General features: G+C 42.0%; 3 protein-coding genes across 5 annotated transcripts in view; 1 reads left to right on the top strand and 2 right to left on the bottom strand.

The window, feature by feature from the left end:
- Nucleotides 1-8,718, top strand: part of LOC140274765 (hippocalcin-like protein 1) — a 38,166-nt gene extending 29,448 nt beyond the window's left edge. The window contains exons 3-5 of the mRNA XM_072370123.1: nt 2,889-3,170; nt 6,398-6,503; nt 7,242-8,718. Of these exons, the coding sequence (XP_072226224.1) occupies nt 2,889-3,170; nt 6,398-6,503; nt 7,242-7,339 (486 nt within the window). The 3' untranslated portion in view covers nt 7,340-8,718. The remainder of the gene's footprint in view (nt 1-2,888; nt 3,171-6,397; nt 6,504-7,241) is intronic.
- Nucleotides 8,719-9,670: 952 nt separating this feature from the next.
- LOC140274763 (keratinocyte-associated protein 3-like) lies at nt 9,671-19,968 on the bottom strand. 3 transcript variants are annotated; one of them, XM_072370120.1, is made up of 6 exons: nt 19,853-19,968; nt 18,865-19,061; nt 18,001-18,060; nt 14,813-15,004; nt 11,518-11,664; nt 9,671-11,385 (listed from the first exon to the last, which is right to left on the bottom strand). In XM_072370120.1, the coding sequence occupies exons 1-6, from the start codon at nt 19,863-19,865 to the stop codon at nt 10,981-10,983; spliced, it is 1,014 nt and encodes a 337-aa protein (XP_072226221.1). In that variant the 5' UTR covers nt 19,866-19,968; the 3' UTR covers nt 9,671-10,980. The 3 variants fall into 3 exon arrangements, with proteins under 3 accessions (XP_072226221.1, XP_072226223.1, XP_072226222.1); XM_072370122.1 differs by lacking the exon at nt 14,813-15,004; XM_072370121.1 differs by lacking the exon at nt 18,001-18,060 and having other exon boundaries at nt 10,377-11,385.
- Nucleotides 19,969-22,178: 2,210 nt separating this feature from the next.
- On the bottom strand, nt 22,179-22,913 carry LOC140274755 (gap junction beta-3 protein-like). The gene has a single exon (XM_072370116.1). It carries the CDS (start codon nt 22,911-22,913, stop codon nt 22,179-22,181), a length of 735 nt encoding a protein of 244 aa, XP_072226217.1.
- Between the last annotated feature and the right edge of the window lie 1,317 nt (nt 22,914-24,230).

The following is a 24,230-nucleotide window of genomic DNA, read 5'->3' as shown; positions in this document are numbered from 1 at the left end:
TTAGACTGCTCCTAGCACTAAGAGCTTCTTAGGAGTGCTAACTTAGACGGCTCCTAGCGCGAAGAGCTTCTTAGGAGTGCTAACTTAGACCACTCCTAGCACTAAGAGCTTCTTAGGAGTGCTAACTTAGACCACTCCTAGCACTAAGAGCTTCTTAGGAGTGCTAACTTAGACCGCTCCTAGCGTTAAGAGCTTCTTAGGAGTGCTAACTTAGACCGCTCCTAGCACTAAGAGCTTCTTAGGAGTGCTAACTTAGACCGCTCCTAGCGCTAAGAGCTTCTTAGGAGCGCTAACTTAGACCGCTCCTAGCGCGAAGAGCCAATATGAATAAATGTGTTCACACAAACACATTCATACACGTATAGTCGTGCTGTCTCTCTGTACAGCACACTCAGCAAAGACACCATGGAGCTAGCAGACTGCTTCCGAAAAGTGTCACGATTAAAAACAGATTTACACACTGTTAGAAGACCTGAAGGAAAAAAAGTATTAGTAGACATGGTAAAAGTATTAATTTAGCAGAAAATTTGCACTTTTTTTGCTCTGTGAAGTGACATTAAAGAGGGTAACTAGCTGGTGTTAGCTGATAATTAGCCATGCTATCTGCCTTGGGCACTTAAAGTCTTTTTTTGCACCAACGTGAGACACGGTAAGTCTAGTTGCACATGCTAATGTCTGGTTGCACATGCTAATGTCAAGACACGTTACTTTGAATTGGCAAAGAGTTATTATTGATGCCCCCGAAATGTGAAATCCATTTAATTGCTGCCTCCTCTGACAGCCAGCCTTGCAAGCACATCTTGATTGCCTGATTACTTTTGTCTTACAACCTGCAGCCAATTCTGTTCGTTCAGTACTCACAGAATAAACACAGAACTAACAGATAGCGTCAACCTTTTTTGGGGAAGAGTTTGACATTTTAAGCTGAATAATTTTTTTGCACCAACCAAAGGAGGAGGGTGAGTGGTAGCACTGTTTTATGCTAATTGCTGAAGGAGTAACAACAGCGTTAACACATCCAAGAGCAGCCCACAACTCAGAGACTGCCCCCAAGGGGCAGCAAAACGCTATGACATTTAGATGTGCGTTAACGGAGAGCGTACGCAGAACTACGTGCTGCTCTTTACTCGGCACTGCATTCGAACAGAGCGATTTCTTTCTTTTCTGTCTTTGAAGAGTTATAAAAAACAGCTCATTCCGCAGGAATGGCTTGATGGAAACTGTTTGTGGTTTATAATCATGACAATTTAAAAAACCTGTACACCTTAAAAATGGGCCATGGCGAATACTACTTTATAAACTCTACCCATCTACAATTAAGACAGAATCACTGTAGTTTTTCTGTCACGCTTACTTGGGGACAACACAACAAACTGGTGAACATTTCACATTTTTTACCTCCAACAGACACAGCTGGTGTTAACGTTTCCGCAGCCTCTAGGAACGGGCATGTTGTAGTCGTTGTTCTTTAGCTCTATTTTGGACTCCACCAGTGCTCTAGGGAAATATGTGGGCCCAGTTATTAAGTTTTGTTCCTTAAATATGACATTCAATGTCTTATAGCTGAAGGACAGCTGTGGAGGGTAAAGAGAATTTAGATTTGCCTTTGAACCTCTTAGCATCTAATACCTACTTTTTTATTGTATTGTATTCAGGTGAAAACAAGTTCTACCAAGCTGTGTTTTAGTATACAAATCAACATTAAGGAGACGAGAACAGGCTTTTACGAAGCAGAGCAAATATACTGCCTTGTAATAAGTGAAATGGCAAAATATATCTAGTGCACTAAGATTAATCTATCAGGATGGCCTTGCTTGTTCTGAGGGTACATGCTCCATCAGTGACCTGGCAGCAGCCTCGCATGGTTTGTCTCTGTCAGTGGCAGAGCACCATCCACACCCGGTCTGTTATCCACTGGATTACATCTTGACATGATGAAGTACCACACTGACCTGACTACATCAATTATCCTATCTTGTGTGCATGGTTAGTTTCCTTCATTATCCCTTCAGAAATTCTTTTTGTCTGGGGTTATATTCAGGTTCTTTGTGCGACAGCAGCAGAAAAGACACAACGGTCGCAGGCAATTTAACGAGTCGGGGCTCCACAGCAGCAGTATCGCCGACGATCAAGAGCTTCACACAAGAGCACAGATGAAAAAATGAACAGTAAAGGAGAAGTGGTTTACATCTGTGTGCTCCAAACAGCAGAAGCCTCTCCATGAAGTTTAATCATTGTAATCCTCTCCTGTGTGCATCTAATAGCTGTATGGCTTCATCCATGGATTAGACCTTCCAAACAGCTGTGCAAACTGTTTTGAACCCGCGACCCCTGACCTTAGATCTCCCCACAGTGACAATGGTTACTGCCACATATATTCCACGAGATGTTGAGGAACTCGAGGTCTCTGAAAATTGATCCAGCGTTTCTTTTTATTTCTTTTTTTGGAGGGGGTGGGGATTTATTGGCTATAAATCTAAGCTTTGAGTCAGGAAGCCGAGCTAAACACCGTGACGCTCTCTCGCAGCCCAGAAAATGTCACAGGCACAGGCAATAAAAAAGTTTTATGAAGAGCACAGTCGTGGGGACTCTCAGCCCTCACTTGTAATATCTTATATGATGTTCAAAACGTAATTCCAGGCCTCAGAGAGCGACAGCGACTTTGTCACCTGGCTGCGGCGGTCTTAAGATCTGTCAAGTGAGCTTCACTCCAGCTAACAAAGACGGAGACAGACTTTTACCTCCTTTTTGTTCCAGGGCACATTTGTTGCTGGTTCAACAAACTTGATCACTGATTATTCGTTTAGATTTATTTGGGCCAGCTCGGGTCCATGCTTATGTAAACTCACAGTATATTAAAGGACATGTGTCTCGTGTATTTATCGCAGGGTTTCTTGAAGGATTGCCCCAGTGGAACCTTGAATGTGGAGGAGTTCAAGAAGATCTACGCCAATTTCTTTCCCTACGGCGACGCCTCCAAGTTCGCTGAGCACGTCTTCCGAACTTTCGATACCAACGGCGACGGGACAATAGACTTCCGGGAGTTCATCATTGCCTTGAGCGTGACGTCACGGGGAAAGCTGGAGCAGAAGCTGAAATGGGCCTTCAGCATGTATGACCTGGACGGAAACGGGTACATCAGCCGTGACGAGATGCTGGAGATCGTACAGGTGAGCGGTGGCAGCTGGATGGTAAAATTTGCAGGAAAATAATGCAGGGTCATGTTCTGAAAGTTCCTGTTCGCGTTCCACTGTTGGAGCTGTGGAGCAGTGGGGTTGTCACATGTTAAAAAGCTTCCATGGTTGGAAACAAAATGTTTTATTGGGGAATATCCTGCACTTTCATTTGACTGCTGCACACATAAAGCTTCATTAACACTGATACCAATACTGATTGCTTGAGATTTCCTCACGAAAACCAAAGATCCTTTTTATTTCCCTGCAAATATCCTGTTTTGTTAAACCTAGCATGGTGGCACTCTGTTAAAGCATTTCTTTTCACACTTCCCTTTCTCGCCTGTTATTAACTGACTGACACACACCGGCTGGTGTAAGGCCACGACAAAGAGAGGAAAAACACTCTCGGATGTGATCTGCTTTGTGCTCACACTGACTTTTCACTGATACTCTGAGAGAGGTGAGGCTTTTGTTGGAGGTTGGTTAACTTACAGCAGGTCAATACTATGACCTCCTGATAGAAGCAAACAACGATGAACATCACATACTGATGGCACTGATGATAGCTATCAAACTGAAAAGAAATGTTCATTTCACTCTGCACAGCTGAGCTACATTTATAGCCCGACGAGGCCATATAATCAGACTTCTGTCCTTGACCCAGTGTACAGGCACGGAAAGTCATTTCATTGACTGAATTATGTCCCATTATGCCCTCCTTAGGCTTGTTAGTATTGGGCCTTTTCTAACTGACCGATTTCATAGCGGACCAAAACAGCTGACAGCTTTTCCAGCTCCCCAGCGAACAGAAAAGAACGTCCACCATACTTTGTTGCGGTGATGTTATTTGTCGGACATTCAACACTGAACGTCAAAGATTTACCCCCTGCCAGAACCGCTGGGGACTGGGTACTCCCCAATAATGTCCTAAATCGTTTAGTTGCTGAAGTTCACTTTGATTTGAATAATGCGTGTGCATCAAGTGAGGAATTTAGCCTCATTAAGTGATGAAATACTTTTTGAACCAACCAAAAAACGCCGCCTATTTAAAGGCTCTGGCACACGTGTTGTGCTCAGTTTTCATCAACTTCACTCTAAAGTACAACAGCAACTACTTGTGATGTCGAAATATAGCGACGTGGGTCACTCTGTGTGTTGTGTGTGCATGTGCGCGTCTTTGTCTGGTTCTCGTGGATTAGCAAGTTAAATTTAACCAGAGTTTATCCCTGAGTGTGCAGAATGCCGGGATTATCCCCGAGCTCATAGAGGTTACGTTAAAGAGAGGAGTGAGGAGGGCATCAATGTGTAATTGTGTGCTGAGACTGAGGGAGAGGAGACTGGCATCATGACTGAAGAGGTCTGATTTGTTTTGCACCTCGTTACTGGACAAAGAAGAGCAGAGTTTCACCCTCCTCGGTACGATCGATCATTGCCTGAACCAAAATCACTGGAAGAATCTCGTCCTTAGCTGGTCGCTCAGATACTGAAATGAAATCAGTACCGTGGCAGGGTCCACATAATGTGAAAACCCCTTCCCTGAGATCTGCTTTTAAGTCATAAAAGTACGGTTCCTCCAATGAACCTCTGATATCTGCTGAACGAGCCTGCTAGTTTTTAGGTAACCTTCAAGGAAAATAAAGGTTTTCAAAAAGACTCAAACTGATTAGTAAAATTCAAAGGACATCCACATCAATAAATGTCTTCACCGCTCAGTTATGGGTTTATTCAGTTGTGTTGGGAGGTGAGCTGAGGTCCGAATCTTCATTTAAAGAATGTCGGGAGGCACAACTGAAGATGCGTTTTTTTTTCCAAAGGCTTGAGCGCACCTGATGACGCGAAGTCTGTCTGTGGCGAAAAGTAAAAAGGACCGTTGCAGGTTAAAGGAGCCGCAGCCGAAACATCTCAGCATACTTATGCTTATTAGCGTGGATACTCTTATTTTCCTCTTTCTTTTTCTCTTTGGGAAAGCTGTGAACCTGAATCATGGGGAAAAAGACAGTTCATCCTTTTTCACCTGGTTCTTGGCAGATCTTTAAAGTAGGATAGGAAGACCTCAGACGAACAAGAACACATGACATACTGCATGGTGTCATTACTGATCTAACGCAAACTGAGCCAAAATGCAGAAGCAGTGTCCCTCACAGCTTCTGTAGGAATTAAGAGGGAAAGTGCAGCCAGGCGCTGCTACTCAGATGCACTTATTGACTGATTAGCAGCAGGTTTACACATCATGACACAGATAATTGATTTAAGCAGAGGTTTGCTGGAGCATTCAGGTGTGTGTTAACACAATGCCAAGGAGGAAATGCACCAGCAATGATCTTAGAGAAGCAATTGTTGCTGGCCATCAATCTGGAAGGGTCATAAGGCCATTTCCAAACTATTTGGAGTCCATCGTTCTATAGCGAGAAAGATTTTACTCAAAATAAAAACATTCAAGACAGCTGCCAGCCCTCCCAGAAGTGGACGTGGACATCTCAGACTCCACAGGCCTCCGTTCAGTTAGTGTGTTAAATGTGGTGGTGGAGGGCTGATGATTTGAGCTTGTTCAGCAGCCACAGAATCTGGACACCTCGCAGGATTGACCTAATTTTAAGACCTGGAAGGGACCAAGTGGCTTCCAGGAGCTGAAAGAGGGTGCACTTTTTTTTTCTTTCTGCAAGCAAACCTCCCTCCCTGAATATGCTCCTGTTCCATCGATCTACAGTCAGTATAACAACGTATACTCCCAGTGGAGGAAATTTAATGGGCACGTAAGCTGAATTTAGATCCGTAGCTGAGGCTGGCTGATACTCTGAGCTTTTCTGCGCACACTCACAGGTTAATTTAATGCTACCAGGGGACAGGAGGCGCTCGTATCAGTCAACAGATAAAGATGTATCAGATCAATACTGTAAGCTCTGCTCGTAAACTCTGACTCTCAAACGTACACTGCTAATACACGTAATTCCTGTCTCTGTAGCATGGTGGCTTGATGCTAGAAACATTTCTCCTGAGCCTGTTTAGGCAACACAAGTGGATGTCATCGGGATTTTTTTAGGGGGGGTTGGAGCAAATCAAGGGCTGCAATGTATTTTTCAGCTCAGTTGTGTTTTCGCTCTTTCCTGCTGAGTCTCCTTAATGGCTCCCTGCTGGCTTGAATTCACTTATCTTTCTCTTCTCCTGCCACCACCCACTCTGTCTCTCTCCTCCTCCTCCTCCTCTCTCGCTCCGTCTCTCAGGCCATCTACAAAATGGTGTCATCTGTGATGAAGATGCCAGAAGATGAGTCCACGCCAGAGAAGAGGACGGATAAGATCTTCAGACAAATGGACCTCAATAATGATGGTGAGAGGAGGAAATGGCTGCACGGAGGGGGTGAATGTGACAGTTTATTGACGACAATCTTTGGAATCGGCTCATTTTGTTTGGAACGAGAGATTTTGCTGAAAATTTCAAAGAGCCACCCAACAGAGGAACGCAACATCAGAAAAGCACATAATAAAAAGGCCAAAAAATGTTGCAATATTGTTTAAAGTGCTAATTAAAACAGATTAGAACTGTTAGCGACTCATTCAACCTTGCATGGGACTGAAAACAGTACAAATGAGAATATGAACCCATGGCGGTGGGTTTCCCAAACTGGCAAAGTCATTTTGTTGGAATATGAATTGTTCTTCCTATGAGGTAGCTCCAATATAACGTGTTAATTCAACAGATCGTGGCGGTTTGTGTTCTCTCGTGTAGTTGCTCTACTTGGGGAATCTGAGTTAATTCCAACACATTTGGGAGCTGGTAGAGCAGGATATGCACAGCATTATCGGCAGAAACTATGTAATGAATCGCGTCATCATGCTGCAGTTTTTCAGAGGGCTTCTTGTGGAATCCACGACATCAAAAGATGTCAGTGTGCAAATTATACTCAGAGAAGACCCAACATCAGCAGTCCTGACTCCAGTCCTGACTCCGTACTCATAGTTTTTTTTTTAGATCGTTCTGCATCTTGTGAATATATTGTTGGGCTGCCAGAGTCCTGCAAAATAATGTCTTTCTTTCTCATGTTCTCTGTCCCCATCTGTTCTGCAGGCAAATTATCCCTGGAGGAGTTTATCAAAGGTGCCAAAAGCGACCCCTCCATCGTTCGGCTACTTCAGTGCGACCCCAGCTCGGCCTCCCAGTTCTGAACCACCTGCAGCGAGCTCTTCTTTTTTTTTTCCTTTTTCTTTTTCCCCCTCAGCCTCTCTTTAGCTTCTCAGTCAGTTAAATCAATGCATGATGGTTCGCGTCTCTCATATCATGTATTTTCTTGTTGTGATGTGGAGGGGTTTAGGAGGAGAATGACAAAAAGTCATCACTTTCATTTTGCTTTTATATTTGGGACATTTCTACACTCTACGATCGGTCCAAAGAGGCGCCCGCTAATGTTCCCGAACACCCTGACCTGGATCTGGAATGTGGGATCAGTTTATCCTCCAACAAACATGTATATCATGTATATATTGTATGTCTGTGTATATCATAACATGAAGTACATTTGTCATTTATTTACTGTACGACGCACACTCTCTGGCATTGAAAAGCAGTATTATGTAGCGTTGCTTCCTTGTCCGAATGGATGGAGCCGGGGTGGAGATGGGGAGGGGGGGGATTTTACTGCTATATGATCTTTCGCTCAGAAAAAGAAGGCCTAAGATCCCATTAGGTTTTTATAGACACCTACTGGCATTTTTTTTTTCTAATTTTAAATGTTTGTGGGTTTTTTTTCTTTCTCTTCATTTGTACATACCGTTTCCCTCTTTCATGTCCTTTCATTTGTTTTGATCCTTAATGTTATGCTCCAACTTTGATATGTTGTTCGAGACGACTGTACTCCTGTTTACAGCAGCCGAGAGAGGAAAAAGTGCGAGTTACGGTTCATCTCTTTGGGATTTACTGATTTGTTCACGATGAAGGATAGGAATTTCCCGGTGAAATAAGGGGAACCCGGAATGCATTCGATCAACGACACCAGTAGCACATATCGCTTTAGCCGCCATGTGTTTTTAAAGTATGGCTGTGCATTTGGTCCGAATGCGAGCGTGCATGTGAACATACACTGTGTGCTTGAGGCTAACTTTTACAGTATTATCATGTTGTGTTGTTTCCTAATTTGTAGGTATCTTAAAACTCTTCAATATCGAGCAGTGAACTTAAGGTAGTTGTAACCTGTCACTATACTGCATGATCCTACGAACCAGACGGCGGCAAAATTCACAACAGTTTACGCACGGTGGTAACTTTTTGTAGCTCTGCAGTCTCCTCAGAAATGTTTAGATATTTCTCTAGCTTTGGGGCAACCCTGTCCTCTCTTCTCGTTTTTTCCTCTTGACAGAGAACTCACTAAGGGCTTGTTCACCACACCGTAGCTGAATGCTTTTCTGAACTCCTGGATTAGTCTGCTGGCAGAGCAGTAAGATGAAGGGACATGTTTCGCAGGGCAGCAGCAGGTTCAGGCACTGAAGTGCACAGACAGGGATAAGTGGATCGATTTTAATTGCAACAACACCATTAATGGCAAAGACACCCCCCCCACACACACACCCCCACCCCACTTGATCTCATTCATAATTGAATCACTACTGTCAAACATTTTGAAGAAATGTTTTATATCAAATTAAATGCAAGACTTCTAATACGTGTGTTGTTAAACTTTTAATGGTTCGTGGTTTAAACCGAAACCTGGAGTACCGTGCACATTTAACCAGGCCACTTGTTGCAACTTGTTGCACCTCCTACACGCCTCACTTTGAATGCCCCTATTGTCACATCCCTCTTGCGAGCCTCTCCTTTGGACACTAATAACCCGGGCTTTCAAATTCAGTCTGTGAGGTAGATAAGCATCGCAGAAAATGTCCTCACCCATATTAGGTGTTTTCATTAAACAGAATTGGGATCTTTTTATATAGCGGTTGAATGAAATGTCCTCAAATCCGTCTACTAAAAATCAGATATTTCACTAAAGAAGTACAATATGCGGTAGAAGTTGAGCACAGATTATAATCGTATAACCCAACATCTCATTACCTTACACACTGAATAATTGTGTGAAAGTGTACAATTGATGCGAACCTAGTAACCGACCTGGTGCCACTGCATCCATGTGACATTAAGATTGATCTAAAGTTAACTTGACAGAAGCTTCCTATCCAGCTGCAACTCTGCTTTGGGGATCCTTGAGTGTCACTGCCTTCTGCTGGTAGGATAAGAAACAACAGTTGCTATTCCCTGATCTACTACCGTTTTAATCCTTTTCTATTCTCACTGCCTCTTGATGAATTGGTATCTTGTGTTGGATAAATAAGCACCCCTCTTTCTTCTTCTTCTTTCTTATCCCCCTTTCCCTTACTATTTTTCTGTTGCATGAAAACCTCAAATGAGGGTGCCATGTTTTGTTCTGTTGGACCTGATATAAAAAATATACCTATGTGTTTCAGAGCAGCATGTGTCAACTGTGTCCTCATTTCTGGTTATCTGGCGAATACAGATAAAAAGTGTGACAGTAGAACAGTATTATTCCACATTCACACTGTGTCAAAGTAATGTGCAGGTCATTACTAACACACACCTGTCAGGACTGTATGTTGCAAGCTTTCAGAACCACTACCGGCATGTAACCAGTCATACCTGTCAGGGCACTGGCTGCTGCCATTACCACAGACTAAACTGAAATGTTTTCAGTTACAAAGTTGAGATGCAAGGTGCAAAAGATAGATTAATAATTTGAGCAAAAACATTTTATTTATCCAAGAAATAAATATAAAAACCTGTGCTAGTTCATCTTGACCTAAGAGCGAGAAGGAAAAAGAAAAATGTTAACCAGCTTCATTCTCAGTTAAGCAGCATTAAACCAGGGCCTCTGTCCTCAGGTTGTCAAGCTGAAAGCACACTCAAACATCTTTGGCATGTCGTGTTGCTTCACATCTCAGCTTCGTTTTCTGTAAATACTCAAGAAATAGTCTGAGCATTTTGGTAAAAAGCTATTTTGTTGGAAGGACTTTAAAACGCACATGAATTTACACTGAACGCGTGGCTCAGAAGCCGTAAACAATTAGCGTAGCCAAGCAGAACACCTAAGGAAGGGCAACGCTGCTAGCTTGGAAATTTTACGCTTGAGCGAAAAATTCAAAGCATTAAAAATGGGAGTAAACTGGTAACTGGTCATAATTAAGCTTTAGAGTCTACAGTTTTTGTGCTGATAGACGTCATTTGTATGTGGACCCATTCCCACTTTTGAAGGGCGGTTCACTTTGTAGCAAACAGCTACGAATACTCAACATGAAAACTATCAATTCAGGATGTTAAGGTTTTTCCCCTATTGCGAACAGAACCATCTAGCACTGTGCCCTTGCTTTGGGCTGTATGCTAACTTAAGCTAAGTTTGACAGCTTCTTTGGCCCACTTAGCACAGACACAGGTTGGTATCAATCTTTTCAAGTCTTAGCAAAACAAGGATGAGCCATTTTCCACATCAAATCCTTCCATTAACAAACTTTCACCATGTCCTCACTGTAAAGGATTCAGCTTTCTTTCCTGGCATGATTATTTTGTCCTTAGTAAGCAGAAAAATGAAAGCAATCACACAACTGGCATGCTGCAAACAATGAAAAAGTCAAAAATGTCAATGTGAGGTCCAATAAATAAGATATCTTCAGTCTTTGAGACCACAGCTTTTAAATGTTTCTTTACAGGAAGAGGACGAGTGCACAGAGATGACTGTGTTGTAACTACAGCATAAACCTTCACAGAACTATGCCTTATTCAGAAAGATCTGGCATGCTAAATATGGCTAAATCCAGAAGCTGGACCTTTCTAGAGTTCCCCTCTGCAGAAGCTGATGCTGCTCTGGTGCCCTTTGTTGGCTACCAGTCCTCCTCTCTGGCCTTTCTCTGTCTGATCTCTCTCTGTATGGCTGATGAAGAGGCTGCCTCTCTGAAGGAGGGAGACTCCGGTGCTGGCGGGAAAGATGCTGTGGAGGAGGAGGAGGAGGAGGAGGTCTGTCATGCTGTCTGGGAGGTGCTGTGGCACGTCTTGGAGGTTTACTGTGGATTCTTGGAGGTTCAGTGTTAAGTTGTGTAGGTACATTGTGGCTTCTCAGAGGTTCCATGCCACTTTTTGTGGGTCTATTATGGCTTCTTGGAGGTTCAGTATAACGTGAATGAGAAGCATCCTTCACTGGCCTCACCACATTGATCTACACAAACAGAGAGTATATTTGCTCAATTTCTTAATACTGCCATATCAAAAACAATCCAGTGCCACTCCCTCACTATTCAAGGGTTACATTTTTTAAGCAGCCCAAGGTGTATTTGTATTTAAGACTCACCGCTTTGGCATAGTGCCCAGCCCTCTTCCTGGTAGGGCAACAAGGCAGGCCCAGGAACGAAACACAGGCAGCAAAGCAACGGGCAGAAAACACCAACTGAATGATACATGTCACAATCAGAGGCACCCAAAGGATCAGAGTAGTACTCTGGAGAGGAAGAAGGAGAGAAGTTGGTGAAAAAAAAATTAAAAAAAACACCAGCTGGACCATTCAGAGTTTAATCTGAAGAGAGCACTTAACAGCCCAACATAAATGGGAATGGCTACTGTGTGGATATTGATGTGATGCAGAATCTCATTAGTTCTTAAACTGCTGTGTAACACTGGAGGAAAAAAAAAAAAACACTAGCAAGTCTAGGGATTTCTGTTTGCAGAGATGAGTCAGAATTGTGGTTAACAATACAAAGCAGAAAGTATCAAAGTAAAAGTGTACAGAGGGGATTCAAAGAATAGAAACTGTATTTCATCGTTAGGCATACGCTTGCTTGCCAACTACAAAGAGAATAAAAAGTTTAAAGCACATAGTTTGAAGTGCTCTTTGATAAAATAATGATAAAATATGCAGGAGGTGCAGAAAATAAACCATGCATAACCATCATGAAGCCTGAAAGTTACTCCAAGTATCAGAATCAGGAGCCAAAAACAAACTTTCAGGTGATGGAATGCATCCTCTGGCAACCACATTGGGGGTCCTTTGCTAATGGGCAGCTCTGAAAGAACAGTATGATCTACACTCTCAGCAGACTATGAGAAAAATGTTAGTCCCTTTGGAGCTGAACGCCATTTTAAATTGGTTTTCTACTAACTTTATTTAAAAGTAAACAAGAGGGGAGCCAACCTAATAATCCCTCATTTCAGCAAAACTGAGCAAAAAGTTTAATGTTACTATGCGTATCTAATTTAAAAAGAAGCAGTTTAAAAGCTTTCTATTACTAATCTTACCCATTTTTGCAGCTTTTCACAGTTTCACTTAAAGTTTAATTTAGTTTGTTTACTGAAAGATAAAAATATAAACCCAAACCCCAAGTAATACCACACATTGCTGCCTGCAGGTAGCTAAACTAGCATAAGAAGTTGCTAATAGTAGCATGCTAATCCAGGTTTGCTGAATTACCTTAAGATAAAGAGAAGCACCTCACAAGTTAACCTACGTCATAAATGTAAGCTTCTGCTACAGTGTAAAATAAGTGACTTGTTTGATTTAGGTATTTTAACAAAGTTGTATATTCTGGGGTTGTAACATAACTATGGAACAATGTTTGAAACTACATAGCTACAGTTAGCATCCTGGAAAAAACTGAACCTCCGTTATAATGACAGAACAAGCAAATGGATCATTGGCCCAGTTAACGCAAAATTATTACACCGCTATTGAGACAAGCCTAAAAAGGTAATATTGATTAAATTGGGTGGCACAAAAGAGCTGGAAATCAGCAAATAGAACCAAATCAGCAAATAGAACCAAAACCTTTAAGTGGTTGCTGGTAGTTGAGGTGGGGGTGCCAGTCAAAGTCCACTAATATGAACAAATAAAGATAGTTTGACAACCAGCTCTGCCACAACAGACTTAACTGAGAAACAATGAGAAATCCTAAAACTAGCAATGGGAACAAGAAATACCAAAACACAGTGTTCAATTAACAAGTCACAGTGAAGGTATACAATCTCCAAGCGAGTCAACATCTCAGCCTATCCAGCAGACTCGAGACATGACTTTAATGACTTCAGACTTGACAAAATGATAAGACTTGTACTGACTTTCATTGAAATAACTCACAACTTTACTTTGACTTCAGCCTATTGAATTGGAAATACTTGATATCGCTTCTCAACCGACTTGAAACTCAGTGTTGAGGACTTGTGTACTTGACTTGGGATTTGCTAATACTGATTTAGGACTCGACTTTAGGCTTGAGTAGAGAGACTTAAGACTTACTTGTGACTTGCAAAATAATGACTTGGTCCCACCTCTGGTATCCAGTCTATGTACGAGCAACTCATCATCAAGGTTGTAAAACATTTGTTTTATGCTCTACTGAATCAAATATTCCAAATTCAGAAAATGAGATCTGTTTGTGCTCAAGTTTCAAATCTTTTCTTCCTGCACAAACTGTGGAGGTACAGTGGAGAAAATGTAGATAGCATAGATGGCCTAACAAATGGTAAACCAATGTTGATTTCAGATGCATCCCATTTTGTGGGAGGTTCTTTAAACACAGAAGATGGCTTCTTCAGTGAAGGAAAATCTAGAAGTTTATCTGCTCAAGCCAAGACAAGCTGGGATTACAACACGTAGACAGAAGGAGTCTGTCTGCCACTCTGTGGCTGTGTGCTGATATATCCATACTGAAAATATACATTGAACTTTTAACACATCTCCTTCTCCTAATAAGTATTACTCTCTAAAACAGTGAATGATAAACTGTACAGCAGATATAATAATGAGGAGCATTAAGCATTAAGCACTGCATCACAAAATGGTTGAAGGAATGTGAATACAATGGCTGTGGGGACTGTACATCTGTCCAGTGTGGGGTTTGTGCTTCTGAAGGCTGAAATCTGACCCTGGGCGACAAAATCCTCTACGCATCCACATCTGCTCTTCCATTAACCCCCTGTGTCAAGAATAAATCCAGCTTAAAACAAAAGTCGCCTAACTGAAACTGTCAACGGCACATTAAAATGCCACAGCGCTGCTGATGTGTGGCTGCAGCTGTGAGGTTGAGCAGGTCTGACAGTCCATCTGTAGCACAATGCAACAGGACACAGCCTGGAGAGGGCGAACAGGGTCAGGTCAGCGTTTCTGCCACCAGCCCATCAGCTAGAGAGCATGACCAACTCTGTGGCGGAGAAGACACACCAAGAAGCCTCCCACACCCAACACACACACACACACACACACACACACAAGACACTGGCCTTAAGCTGCCTGCAGTGCCTCATTTGCAGTCTAAGTTTTCCTTCTTCGGTGGATCTACTTTTCCACATTGTAATACACTTGAATAATTCCTTCCTTGTGGCTAATTTGACAAACTGCAAGAAAAAGAATGACTTGCTATCTAGCGCTTAACTATTTTTGACCAAGCAACTAACCAGTCAGAGCGGACTGTGCCATTTGGATGAGCATCTTAAAAGGGACAGAAGCTAAAAGAGTGCGTTCCAAACAGTGGGTCAGAAGATGCGCTGCTGCAACATACAATACAAAAAGACATTTGTATTGCCCTTTAAGGCACAACGTTCAGCTGGTCAGCTGCTGCTTTAATCGGAACATCAGTGTCGCACATGAATACACTCACATAGATTCGTGTGGGGTCAAACGGACACTCATTGGTGACGCTGGAGTAGCCAATGGCATCAGGAAAGCGGCAGTGAGTCAGGAGGCTCCGCCCACGGTAAATGATGGCCTTCACCACTGACACGAAGAGCCCGATGGCTGAAGCTGCTGTCATGAGTGCTGAAACCAGACTGATGGTGAAAAGTGACCACGTCTGGAGAAGGAAAAGAGAGAGAATAAAAATCATAAAAGAAAGTCTTGCTCACTGGCATGATAAAGTTCCAAAACTCCCTGTAGGGAAACTGGGGCATCTGCAGCAGCAAACAAAAAAGAAGATAAAAGAATAGCAAAAAGGAAACAAAGTCAGATGTCATGTCACGGAAATAACTGCTGTAGGAATGAGGGCTGCTCTCCACTTCTGTTATCCGTTTCCAAGCTGACTCACTGCTGTGGCTTTATTGACACGAGGTGGAACCGAGCCATCATTATCCATCATCATGTGCTTTATTCTGCCATGTCAAGTCAAAATGTCTGCTGTAAAAAAAAAAAGGGCTGCACAAGCACCAACTACAGTGGCTTCAGTTAAAAGAGAGGAGCACACAAAACCACTCAGCCTGTACAGTCTGAGGTTCTGGAAGAAGCCTGGCGTGTTCGTGTGTTAGTGGCAGGTGTTATTGCAGGCTTAGGCTCAAAATATAGTCGTTTTTAAATCATGCGTTCATGCGCTTATCATGGCAACCCCAGGTATCCTGCCCAAGACCGTATATACGTTGTCTTTGATTAATATGAGTTACCTCAGAAGTTAGAAATCGGAGGTGGGAATGATATCATGCCTAATTCAACCGTTGGAAAACCAGTTAGATTTTCTCATTGCTGTGCTCACTGAGTCGGCTCTCTCAACACAAGCTAATAACACTGCAACATGCTGCATTCTGCACATACAAACACCGCAGCAACGTGTTCACTGGTAAAGCTCGAACTGTGACTGATATAAACTGACAGAAGTGAGAATTAACACGTCATTACTGCAGCCATCTCCACTTTTTAAGCATGGGGCTGCCATATCCATCCCAGTGAGGTTGATAGGGTTCCTCTGACTTTCTGAGACAGAAATCCAATTTAGGCAGGGGGCTTTTTAGTTTTTTCTTTTACTGAAACTCGGATATTCTGATTTGAGACACCATTTGAATACAACTTAGGATTCCGCAGCTATGGCTTTTTCTGACACCATTTGAACATTAACTCTCTCTTAGCTCAATTTCCCAATTTCCACACACTCCGCTCCTCAATTCTTCTCTCTAAGTAACTAATGATACACTGACTAGCGTATAACTGCTCACAGCTCCTCCAGCAAGTCCCCCCCACTCTTTTATCAGTGAGAAAGGAAAGAGCAGACAAAGAAAGGCAAATTAAACAACTGGAATGAGCTTATTACAGCAGCTCCGGAAGCTTCGTACAATCGAGGTTTGCTAGTGCGCCACCTAGTGGTGCCCTCCATTAACGCAAATAATTCGGCCAACAACGGAGGCGGTACCTTCATGGCCACAAGGTTAGCAAACACGTTGCTCATATGAACAATCAGTTGCTTCTGCTTTTACACATTAAGCATGGGCAAAACCCATCAACACAAGAATAAACAACAAAGAAAATATTCACAGAATTTCTGAACACCACTGTCCATTTTTCTACCATACATGACTCAGGGCTCCAGTTTGTTTGTGCCCTCTCCCTCAAATTTTTTATTTCCAGCCAACAACATCAATTTGTTGTTTTTTTGCAGTCATGTCATCGCAGCGCAAACCGCCACCTGCTGATAATGCAACACGGCCTAAAATATCTGCTCCAAACCAAGTAACAGAAACAGGCCTGACGTGCGTTACCTATGAAGTGACAACTCAAATGTTTCCTTTAAACTATGGTCCCAATTGAATAGAAACACATTTAAATGAGTTTGCGAAATTAACCTAATTAAGACCATACATTTTTTGTAACTACAGTCGCCCCCTGCTGGCCATAAGACATAAGACCGGTTTTAAGCACTTTGGATACACTTCACTTTTCAAACTGGAGGCTATGTCCATCTTCTTTGTGCAGTTAATAAGAATGCACCGTTATCGAAACCACATCTGAAAATATTTAATGAGCTCCTCCTCTTAGCAAAAGCTTCCCTGCAAAAGCAATAAGTAGCAGCTGTAGCGAGCAAGCCCTCTGTGGCAGAAAATGAATGGTAACCATATGTGGTACAGTTTAATATAGAAATAGTGATTTCAGGGCTTCGGTTAATTAAAAACAATAAAATCAGTGAACATTTTTTAACAATATTCCACATCCGTGAGGCATTTGATTCTATTTAATTAAATTCAATAATACTTGAATACTGATGTACTGAATACTTCCCTGAAGGGAAATTGCATTGTTGCTGTAAAAATGATCAAAGATCACAAAGCCATTGTTGTGGATGGATTTATAAATTCTACACATTTTGCACAAAAACAAGATACACTGCCTTGGGAACCGCATCTTCCAAGTTTCAAGAGGCTGAGACGAGAATACAGAAGGTTATTAGATCTTTAAAATCAGTCTGACTGAGCTGTAAAATCTAAACTTGATAAAGGAGCATAATTTGTCTAAGAGGCACTTGTGAGAAGGGCATGTTGCAACACAACAAAGGAGTGTTTTGACTCGTGCCTCGAGATGCTCAGTGAATAAATAAGATAACAAGACAGTGCAGTCAGACCGCTGACTTTCAGCTCTGCCCTGCCCACTTAACGAAGCCTCTCGCTTACAAAGGAAACAGGGAGTGGTTTGAGCTCAGCCTTGCTCTTTCTGTTCTGCCGGCTGCCTCGTCAGTCTCGTCTGAGCAGCCAGACAGCTGACTGAGTAAACAGAAGAGAGGCAGCGCTGCACTGACAGGAGGGGAGACAGGGGCGGGAAAAAAACTGAAACTATTCCTGATCGGCAGGGCAGATTTCAAACATCTGAGGCAACATGCAGCTCCTCTTTAACATCACGACTCAGACAGAGAGGGAAGCTGGAAACGGAGAGCAAGAGAGCTGGAAAATATCTAAAGTGAGTACAGGAGGCAGGCAGGTGGAAATAAGTAGCGTTATGGAAGGTCTGATTGAGAAAGAAAAGAAAGAGATGTATGAAAAGAAAAAAAACAGTACTCAGCATTTTTTGTGATTAAAGGAAAACCAAAGTGATACTAACCAGGCCTCTGCTCTTCTTGTTTTTAGAGAGAATGAGAGCAATAATGCCAACAACAGCACCCTGCAAAGAGAGGACAGATGAGTTTTAAAAAGAATCAACAAAATGAAGAAGAGTGCCCACAACATGCCATTTTATGCATAATGTGGCCTAAAATTGAACGGGTCTTTCCCTTTGCCCGCGCTCCAACCCTTCTTCAAGTTACATGACATTCAGCTTGGTAGCTTTTCAGAAATCGCTGCAAACAAACAGCCGAACGGAAGCAAGTAGGTGCCGCTGCTCTGGTTCCTGCCTCAGAAAAAGAAAATGGTCTGATTTAACATTTCTCTACCTGTCCTTTAACAAAGTTTGATTGCAAATTTTTTTTGTTTTTACAAGCAATCCCCAATAAAACATTTTCTAAGACGGCTTTAAGGAGGGTTACAGGAAGCTTCTTACCCATGTACTGTTATCCATCGTTTGTGAAAGCTTCCTTACTGCATCCATCGGCATCTTTTAAGTGAAGCCCGAAGAAATCTGTCAAGCTAATGTTCCTTCAAAACATGGTGGCAAGAAGTAAACCCTCTACAGCTCTGAATTTTTCCATAAATTTAGTCTTTGACTGAAACAGTCAGATGTGTAGAACTGAAATAAAAAGGACTTATTGTGTTGCGCTACATCACCTATGGGCTGACGGCATCAACAAAAGTTCTTTGTTGTGAGTGAGAAAACCTGAAATTCTTAAAATGGAAGCTGGAGGTGCTTTAGTACATTTTTTGACCTGTTCAAACTGAAAAAAAAGGGCTGCCACATTCCCTCCATAGCTTCCAGAGAGATGTCATCTGCCTCCCCCTCAACTGCCAGTCAACAAGTCTGTCTGGCACTCACCACCATCCCTGAAGCGAGAGCGATCACATTGGAGACGGCGTACTCCAAGGCTCTGGCCTGCTTGTGCAGATTGATGTGTCTGAGCACCACGCCGTGCACCAGTGCACCCAGCAGGAAGTTAACGTGACCGATGACGATCAGGCTCAGGCCCATCTTCATCAGGGCCGCAGGCTCCGCCAGGCTGCCACAGCACATACCTGAGGAAGAGGAAGAGGAGAAGCAGGATAGCCTCCAGGGCTGATATTACATCACCCATGTGGCTCTGCTGTATTGATCAGAAACACGGCTGCGAGGTCAAAAGCACGGCAGGGATGTCACCCGTGTTAATGATTGGCTGCTGAGCACATAGCTGCGATACAGGCTGCCTAAACTGAGACTGTCCAAAATAAGAGTGTCAGAGGTGACTTTAAAAAAAAGCCAGAGAAAATAAGTGATGCGCCAAGAAATGAATAATAATAGCTGCAAATATTTGAGAAAAACTCAATGGCATTTATACAGTCACCTGCAACTGGCTCTTGCTTATGTTTGCACAGGTGATTAATACTGCAAACTGAGTCCAACAGCATCTGTGTACATGCGCAACAAGGGAGTAGTCCCCATTTACCCGGGTCATTGACATTTAAAAACAGTTTCACAGCTAAATATGTTGGGGAATTACTCGCACATTCCTGTATGATCTAAGACGTGTTACATGCAGAGGTGACAACTTTAGAGTTTCCAGAGCACTGAAACTCTGATAGCCACAGGGCATTTTCAAATCACTGCAAAATATCATGGCTTACCATTTTATTCTGGCACCCTTTCTATAGGAGTTGCTGAAACTCCTTCATTTATTCGTTTGTCAATGCAATATCAAAATCTGTCTTCACAAAATTTCATCTGTGCCACACCACCACCACACCCAAGCAAACACGGTGAGAATTTTAAACAAATACAGCCTGCACTCTAATAGGAAACTTTAGAGACACTTCCTTTAATTGTTAATTACCTGATCTGGCCATCCCTCTCAGGTCACCATTCGCACTGAATTACGGCGACTCCTCTGTGTTGTGTTTATCAGCGTGTTGACAGCTCTCTTTAAACTTAGCACCTCATTCCATTTGGGAGGCACCACAGGATTTGACACCTACGCAGGATTTTTGTTTTTTCAAAATAAACCTTTTGAAAACAATATTGGGGCCCAGTAACTACATTTCCTCTGGGTGAGAAATGACTAAAAGAAGAAGTCAATGGTACCATTGTCAGATGTATATGTTTTTATTTTAAATTATGTTAAGTAACGTCCTTAAATACTTATTTGGCAAGCTACTTTGCTTTTATTTTGAAGGTAACGTAGCTAATTAGCATTTAGTCTGTGATACACTTTGACGCAGGTGCACCTCAAATCACCCGTCTGTTTTTGGGAAGTCCCGTCAGGCTTCGACTTGGACTACACTACAGTCAACCGAATGGATTCAGAATGTTTCTTTTACTTTTAACTGAACTCTGGCTAAACGTGGTGCACTAAAACATTGCCTAATAGGCTGGTTCCGGTGTCAACATCTGGCTCAAAGCCTGGTGAAATGCAACAATTAGTTAGTTGGTCACTGAAGCATTATACAAACATGCGGACGGAACTGTGCATGTTCTGAGTCACCTTTGAACTGTATTACACGGAAAATTATAAGAGGGGCGTTGGATTCGTTAAACTTGAATGAACATAAATGGAGATATAGCATTTATAGTAAAAACAGTCTGAAAGTAAACAAGCTTGAAAGTCAATCTTTGACATGAACATCTTATTCTGCAACTTCTTAGATGAGTTTATGGTGATTTCTTGAAGTAGTCTTCAGGAATCCTTCTCCCGGCTGTCTGAATGACGTCCCAAAGCTCCTCTTTGGATGTTGGCTGCCTTTTCTTCCTTTCTCTGTCAAGAGGATTCTGCTTGGATCCCACTGTGGATCCAACACTACTTCAAACTGGGGGTTCTGGGGCTCTTTTTTCTTAAGGGTGCAACTTTGAGACACTCTTCATATGCTATGGGTAATTTGGAAGGGGGGGGGGGGGGGGGGCTGCCATTTCTTCCTTTGCTTTTCACTTGTACAGTTTCTTCAATTCTATTAAAGGATACACGACACCACTTTTTTAGCTAATAGCTCTTTGGAAATTACCTTGTTGGTGTAAAAATCCTGTTTTATGTCAGTCAAACTTTGCTATCTTTGATATTTTCTCATAGATGTATCCAAAGAACAAATTATGTTTCTTTATGGAAGGCTACGAGTAATAAATGACCTATATTACAGTTTTTGGCTCTTTGCTAAGTTTTCTGATATGTGTAGACACAACAATGTTTTTTTTGTATGTTTCTATGGTTCATAGGTCAGTGTTAATGGCTTAACAAAGAAACACAAAAAAACGTATCCCTCAAAACTGTCACATAAAAAAAGCAGAACTGAAATTGGTTGAAAAAGCAGCCAATGTCTAAAGAAATCTTTGAAAGACTTTCAGAAAGCCTGAAGAACTATTGCTGAAGACCACATTAAAAGATCACAATAAAGTCTGGCTCAGTGGGTGGCTCAAGACTTTGGAACAGTCTTTATGAATGGTTGCAATAAATTCCAGCTGAATTTTAGTAATTATTTTAAGGGATCCTTCTGCTTCCCGAGGGCCTCCTATCCCTCAAATGATTGTGGCTTTTGTGCCACCAAGTGGAGAAATTATGCAATTAATGAAAAAGAGAAGCAGGTCTTATTCATCTGTGAACATTTTCTCTGGTCATATCATAATAAGACAAACGCTTTATTTTAGGTACTTTTTAAGGAATACAGAGTCAGAGTCAGTTTTACCCATTGTTACATTGACAAGAGTCGCAAATTTATATGCAGCTGCTTAGATCTTTGATTCATGATTGAAACATTCATAATGTACTGTTTAATCAAATTCTAATATAGAAATATTCTAATTGAAATCACACATGTCAAATGTAGTTCTAACACAAGCATAGAACATTTATATCATATCAAAATCATTTTGTTTAGATATCTTTAACAGGTAGGTTCACCATTTGAAAAGGCTGTCTTTACTCAAAGTCCCTTTTGTTTAGCTGAAGTCTGCATTATGCTGAAGCTCTTTAAGTTCATGTCTCACTGTTGAACTGTTGGAGGGGATTTAAGACGGGATAATTAAAGCCCCCAAGAACTTTTTCAATGTTCACATAAAGAGATGTGGATCTTGAGCTTGATTTGACAGAAAAAGTTCATTTAATAGAAAGAAAAAAATCATTCTAGTTGATCAATCAGAGACATAAGACATTTGATTCTTTGTGAGGTGTCCCACTATGATGGATAAGAGGACTCACAGCCATCACAGTTCTTGTCATATTTGCCCTTACTAGATCTGTTGGTGTGGATGCTGCCTTTATGCTTGAGATTTATCACCCTGATAGCTATCAGATAGAAAATTTCACAAATGTTAAGCACCACACACAGCACAGATGTCCCCACCATGAAGTAAGAGAAAATGGTCTTCTCAGTGGGCCGGGCTATATAGCAGTCCACCAAATTTGGACAGGGGCTGGTGTCGCACTGGACCTTCCTGGGCAGCTTGAAGCTGTCATAGATGTAGTTGAGCAAGTAGAGAAAAGTTATCTCGAAGCTAGTTTTCATGAAGAGACTCATCAGGTAAGTCCACCATAGGCCTCCATGCTTTTGGCCGGGGTTGTCATAAAGTCGAGTGCTCTCACCGTGCTTCGCCTGGTACTTGCGTTCCCGCTCCTCCCGATAGGCCACATGCAGCACCACCATTAAGGAAGGGCAAGTGACAAAGATGAGTTGAAGGGCCCAGAGGCGAACGTGAGAGATGGGGAAATAGTGGTCATAGCAGATATTGGTGCAGCCTGGTTGGCGAGTGTTGCACTCAAAGTCCCCCTGGTCGTCACTCCATACCCTCTCAGCAGCAACCACAAAGACCAGCACCCGGAAGACAAAGACCACTGACAGCCAGATGCGTCCAAAGCCAGTGGAGTACTTGTTGACTCCACTAAGAAGACCCTCGAGAAACTTCCAATCCATGAGCTCAGCTTTGATTGACTTTGTTTAACTTGCGACTGTTGAGAAACTAGGAACCGAGAACACAATAAAGAGACAAAAGCAAAGTTTGTTCAGAGAAAAGTAGATTTTTTTTACTGTGAAAAGACTCTCTCTTTCTGATCAAACTCTTTCCCTCCTCTGACAGCTTGGTTTTCTCAAACACACAAAGTTTGACGCTTTGAAGGCATGCACTTTTAAATATTTATGAAACAACTGCTTGTTCGACACATAAAACCCTCCAGAGTGCACAGAGTTAGCTTCCTCAGGTTTTAACTTCAGAAAAGTTTAAGACTGAAATTAAATTCAGTATTCCACACACAAGTCTGTCTTTAAATTTTATGTTAATTTGTAGACTTTGCATTAAGTCTTACCACATCCACTATACCTGAAGTTGCAATTCCTGGTCTCCGGCTCAGTCTATCATGCCCCTTGTCTGAGAAACAGACTTACTGTTGGAATAAGTTCAATGGGCAGCTTGGGTCAACCTCTTTCCTCAAGTGGCTTCTTCTCATATTGACAGGATTGGCCATTCTTCTGGAGGTGTGTCTACTTTTGACATACACCCAGAATGTCCTTTTAATCATTCAGCTACTTACTCCCTACTTTAAAATATCATAAAGCATTGATTACAGTGTATTCTTAATCACTGTTGCTGTCGCTGAAGTGTTGTGAAAAGGCATTCTCACTGAAAACCATAAAAAGTCATCGAAACCAAATACAGATAATAGTTTAGGGGAATTAATTTTCTAGGTGTGGCTGTGGAAATTAGTGAAGTTTGTATGGTATCAGACCTTCATAGGTCTTTTTTAAATGTTTGTTCAACCTAATCACCACATTTCTTATCAGTTCCATCGGAAATCTTTGCTATGGAGATAGCCTGTCCATTCCAGCCTTTGCTTAGTTAGGATTTAAGAAGCAAACGCCTATAATTTGTTTGAACAAGCACTGTGGAAGTAATATGCATCTCAGATAGGGACAGCTGATTCTTTGAAAAATGGCATATGTTGTTTTTCTAAACCGCCTTATTTGTATAGTCAGTTTTATGATACTGTCCTTTAAAAATCGATGTTTAATAAGCTTTTCTGACTTCGAAAGAATGTGGGTTGTTATTTGCTATTGAGGTGGTTTGAAACCTGGTACAGGAGCGGTGCTTCCTTTCTAAGCTCCTGTAGTTATGTGAAGATCATTATCTTTGTCATTATGGAACATAACATTTGGTTGTTTGGTGATTTTCTTTCACCTCACAGACTGAATCTCTGTTGGTTCAGTTTTCTCAACACTGTACTCCTGGATCAAAGA

Source organism: Leuresthes tenuis, unplaced genomic scaffold (assembly GCF_036924035.1).
Source record: "Leuresthes tenuis unplaced genomic scaffold, fLeuTen1.0.hap1 SCAF_18, whole genome shotgun sequence".
Classification (NCBI taxonomy): domain Eukaryota; kingdom Metazoa; phylum Chordata; class Actinopteri; order Atheriniformes; family Atherinopsidae; genus Leuresthes; species Leuresthes tenuis.
This window is presented reverse-complemented; position numbering and strand designations above follow the sequence as displayed.

Bases quoted from the DNA above. Each gene is read 5' to 3' on its own strand.
- LOC140274763 (XM_072370120.1), bottom strand. The intron at 11,665-14,812 runs GTGAGTGTATTC...CTTCCTCTCCAG, and splicing joins TTGACCCCACACGAATCTAT to AGTACTACTCTGATCCTTTG. The intron at 11,386-11,517 runs GTGAGTCTTAAA...CTGTTTGTGTAG, and splicing joins CTGGGCACTATGCCAAAGCG to ATCAATGTGGTGAGGCCAGT.
- LOC140274755 (XM_072370116.1), bottom strand. From the start codon at position 22,913: ATGGATTGGAAGTTTCTCGAGGGTCTTCTTAGTGGAGTCAACAAGTAC.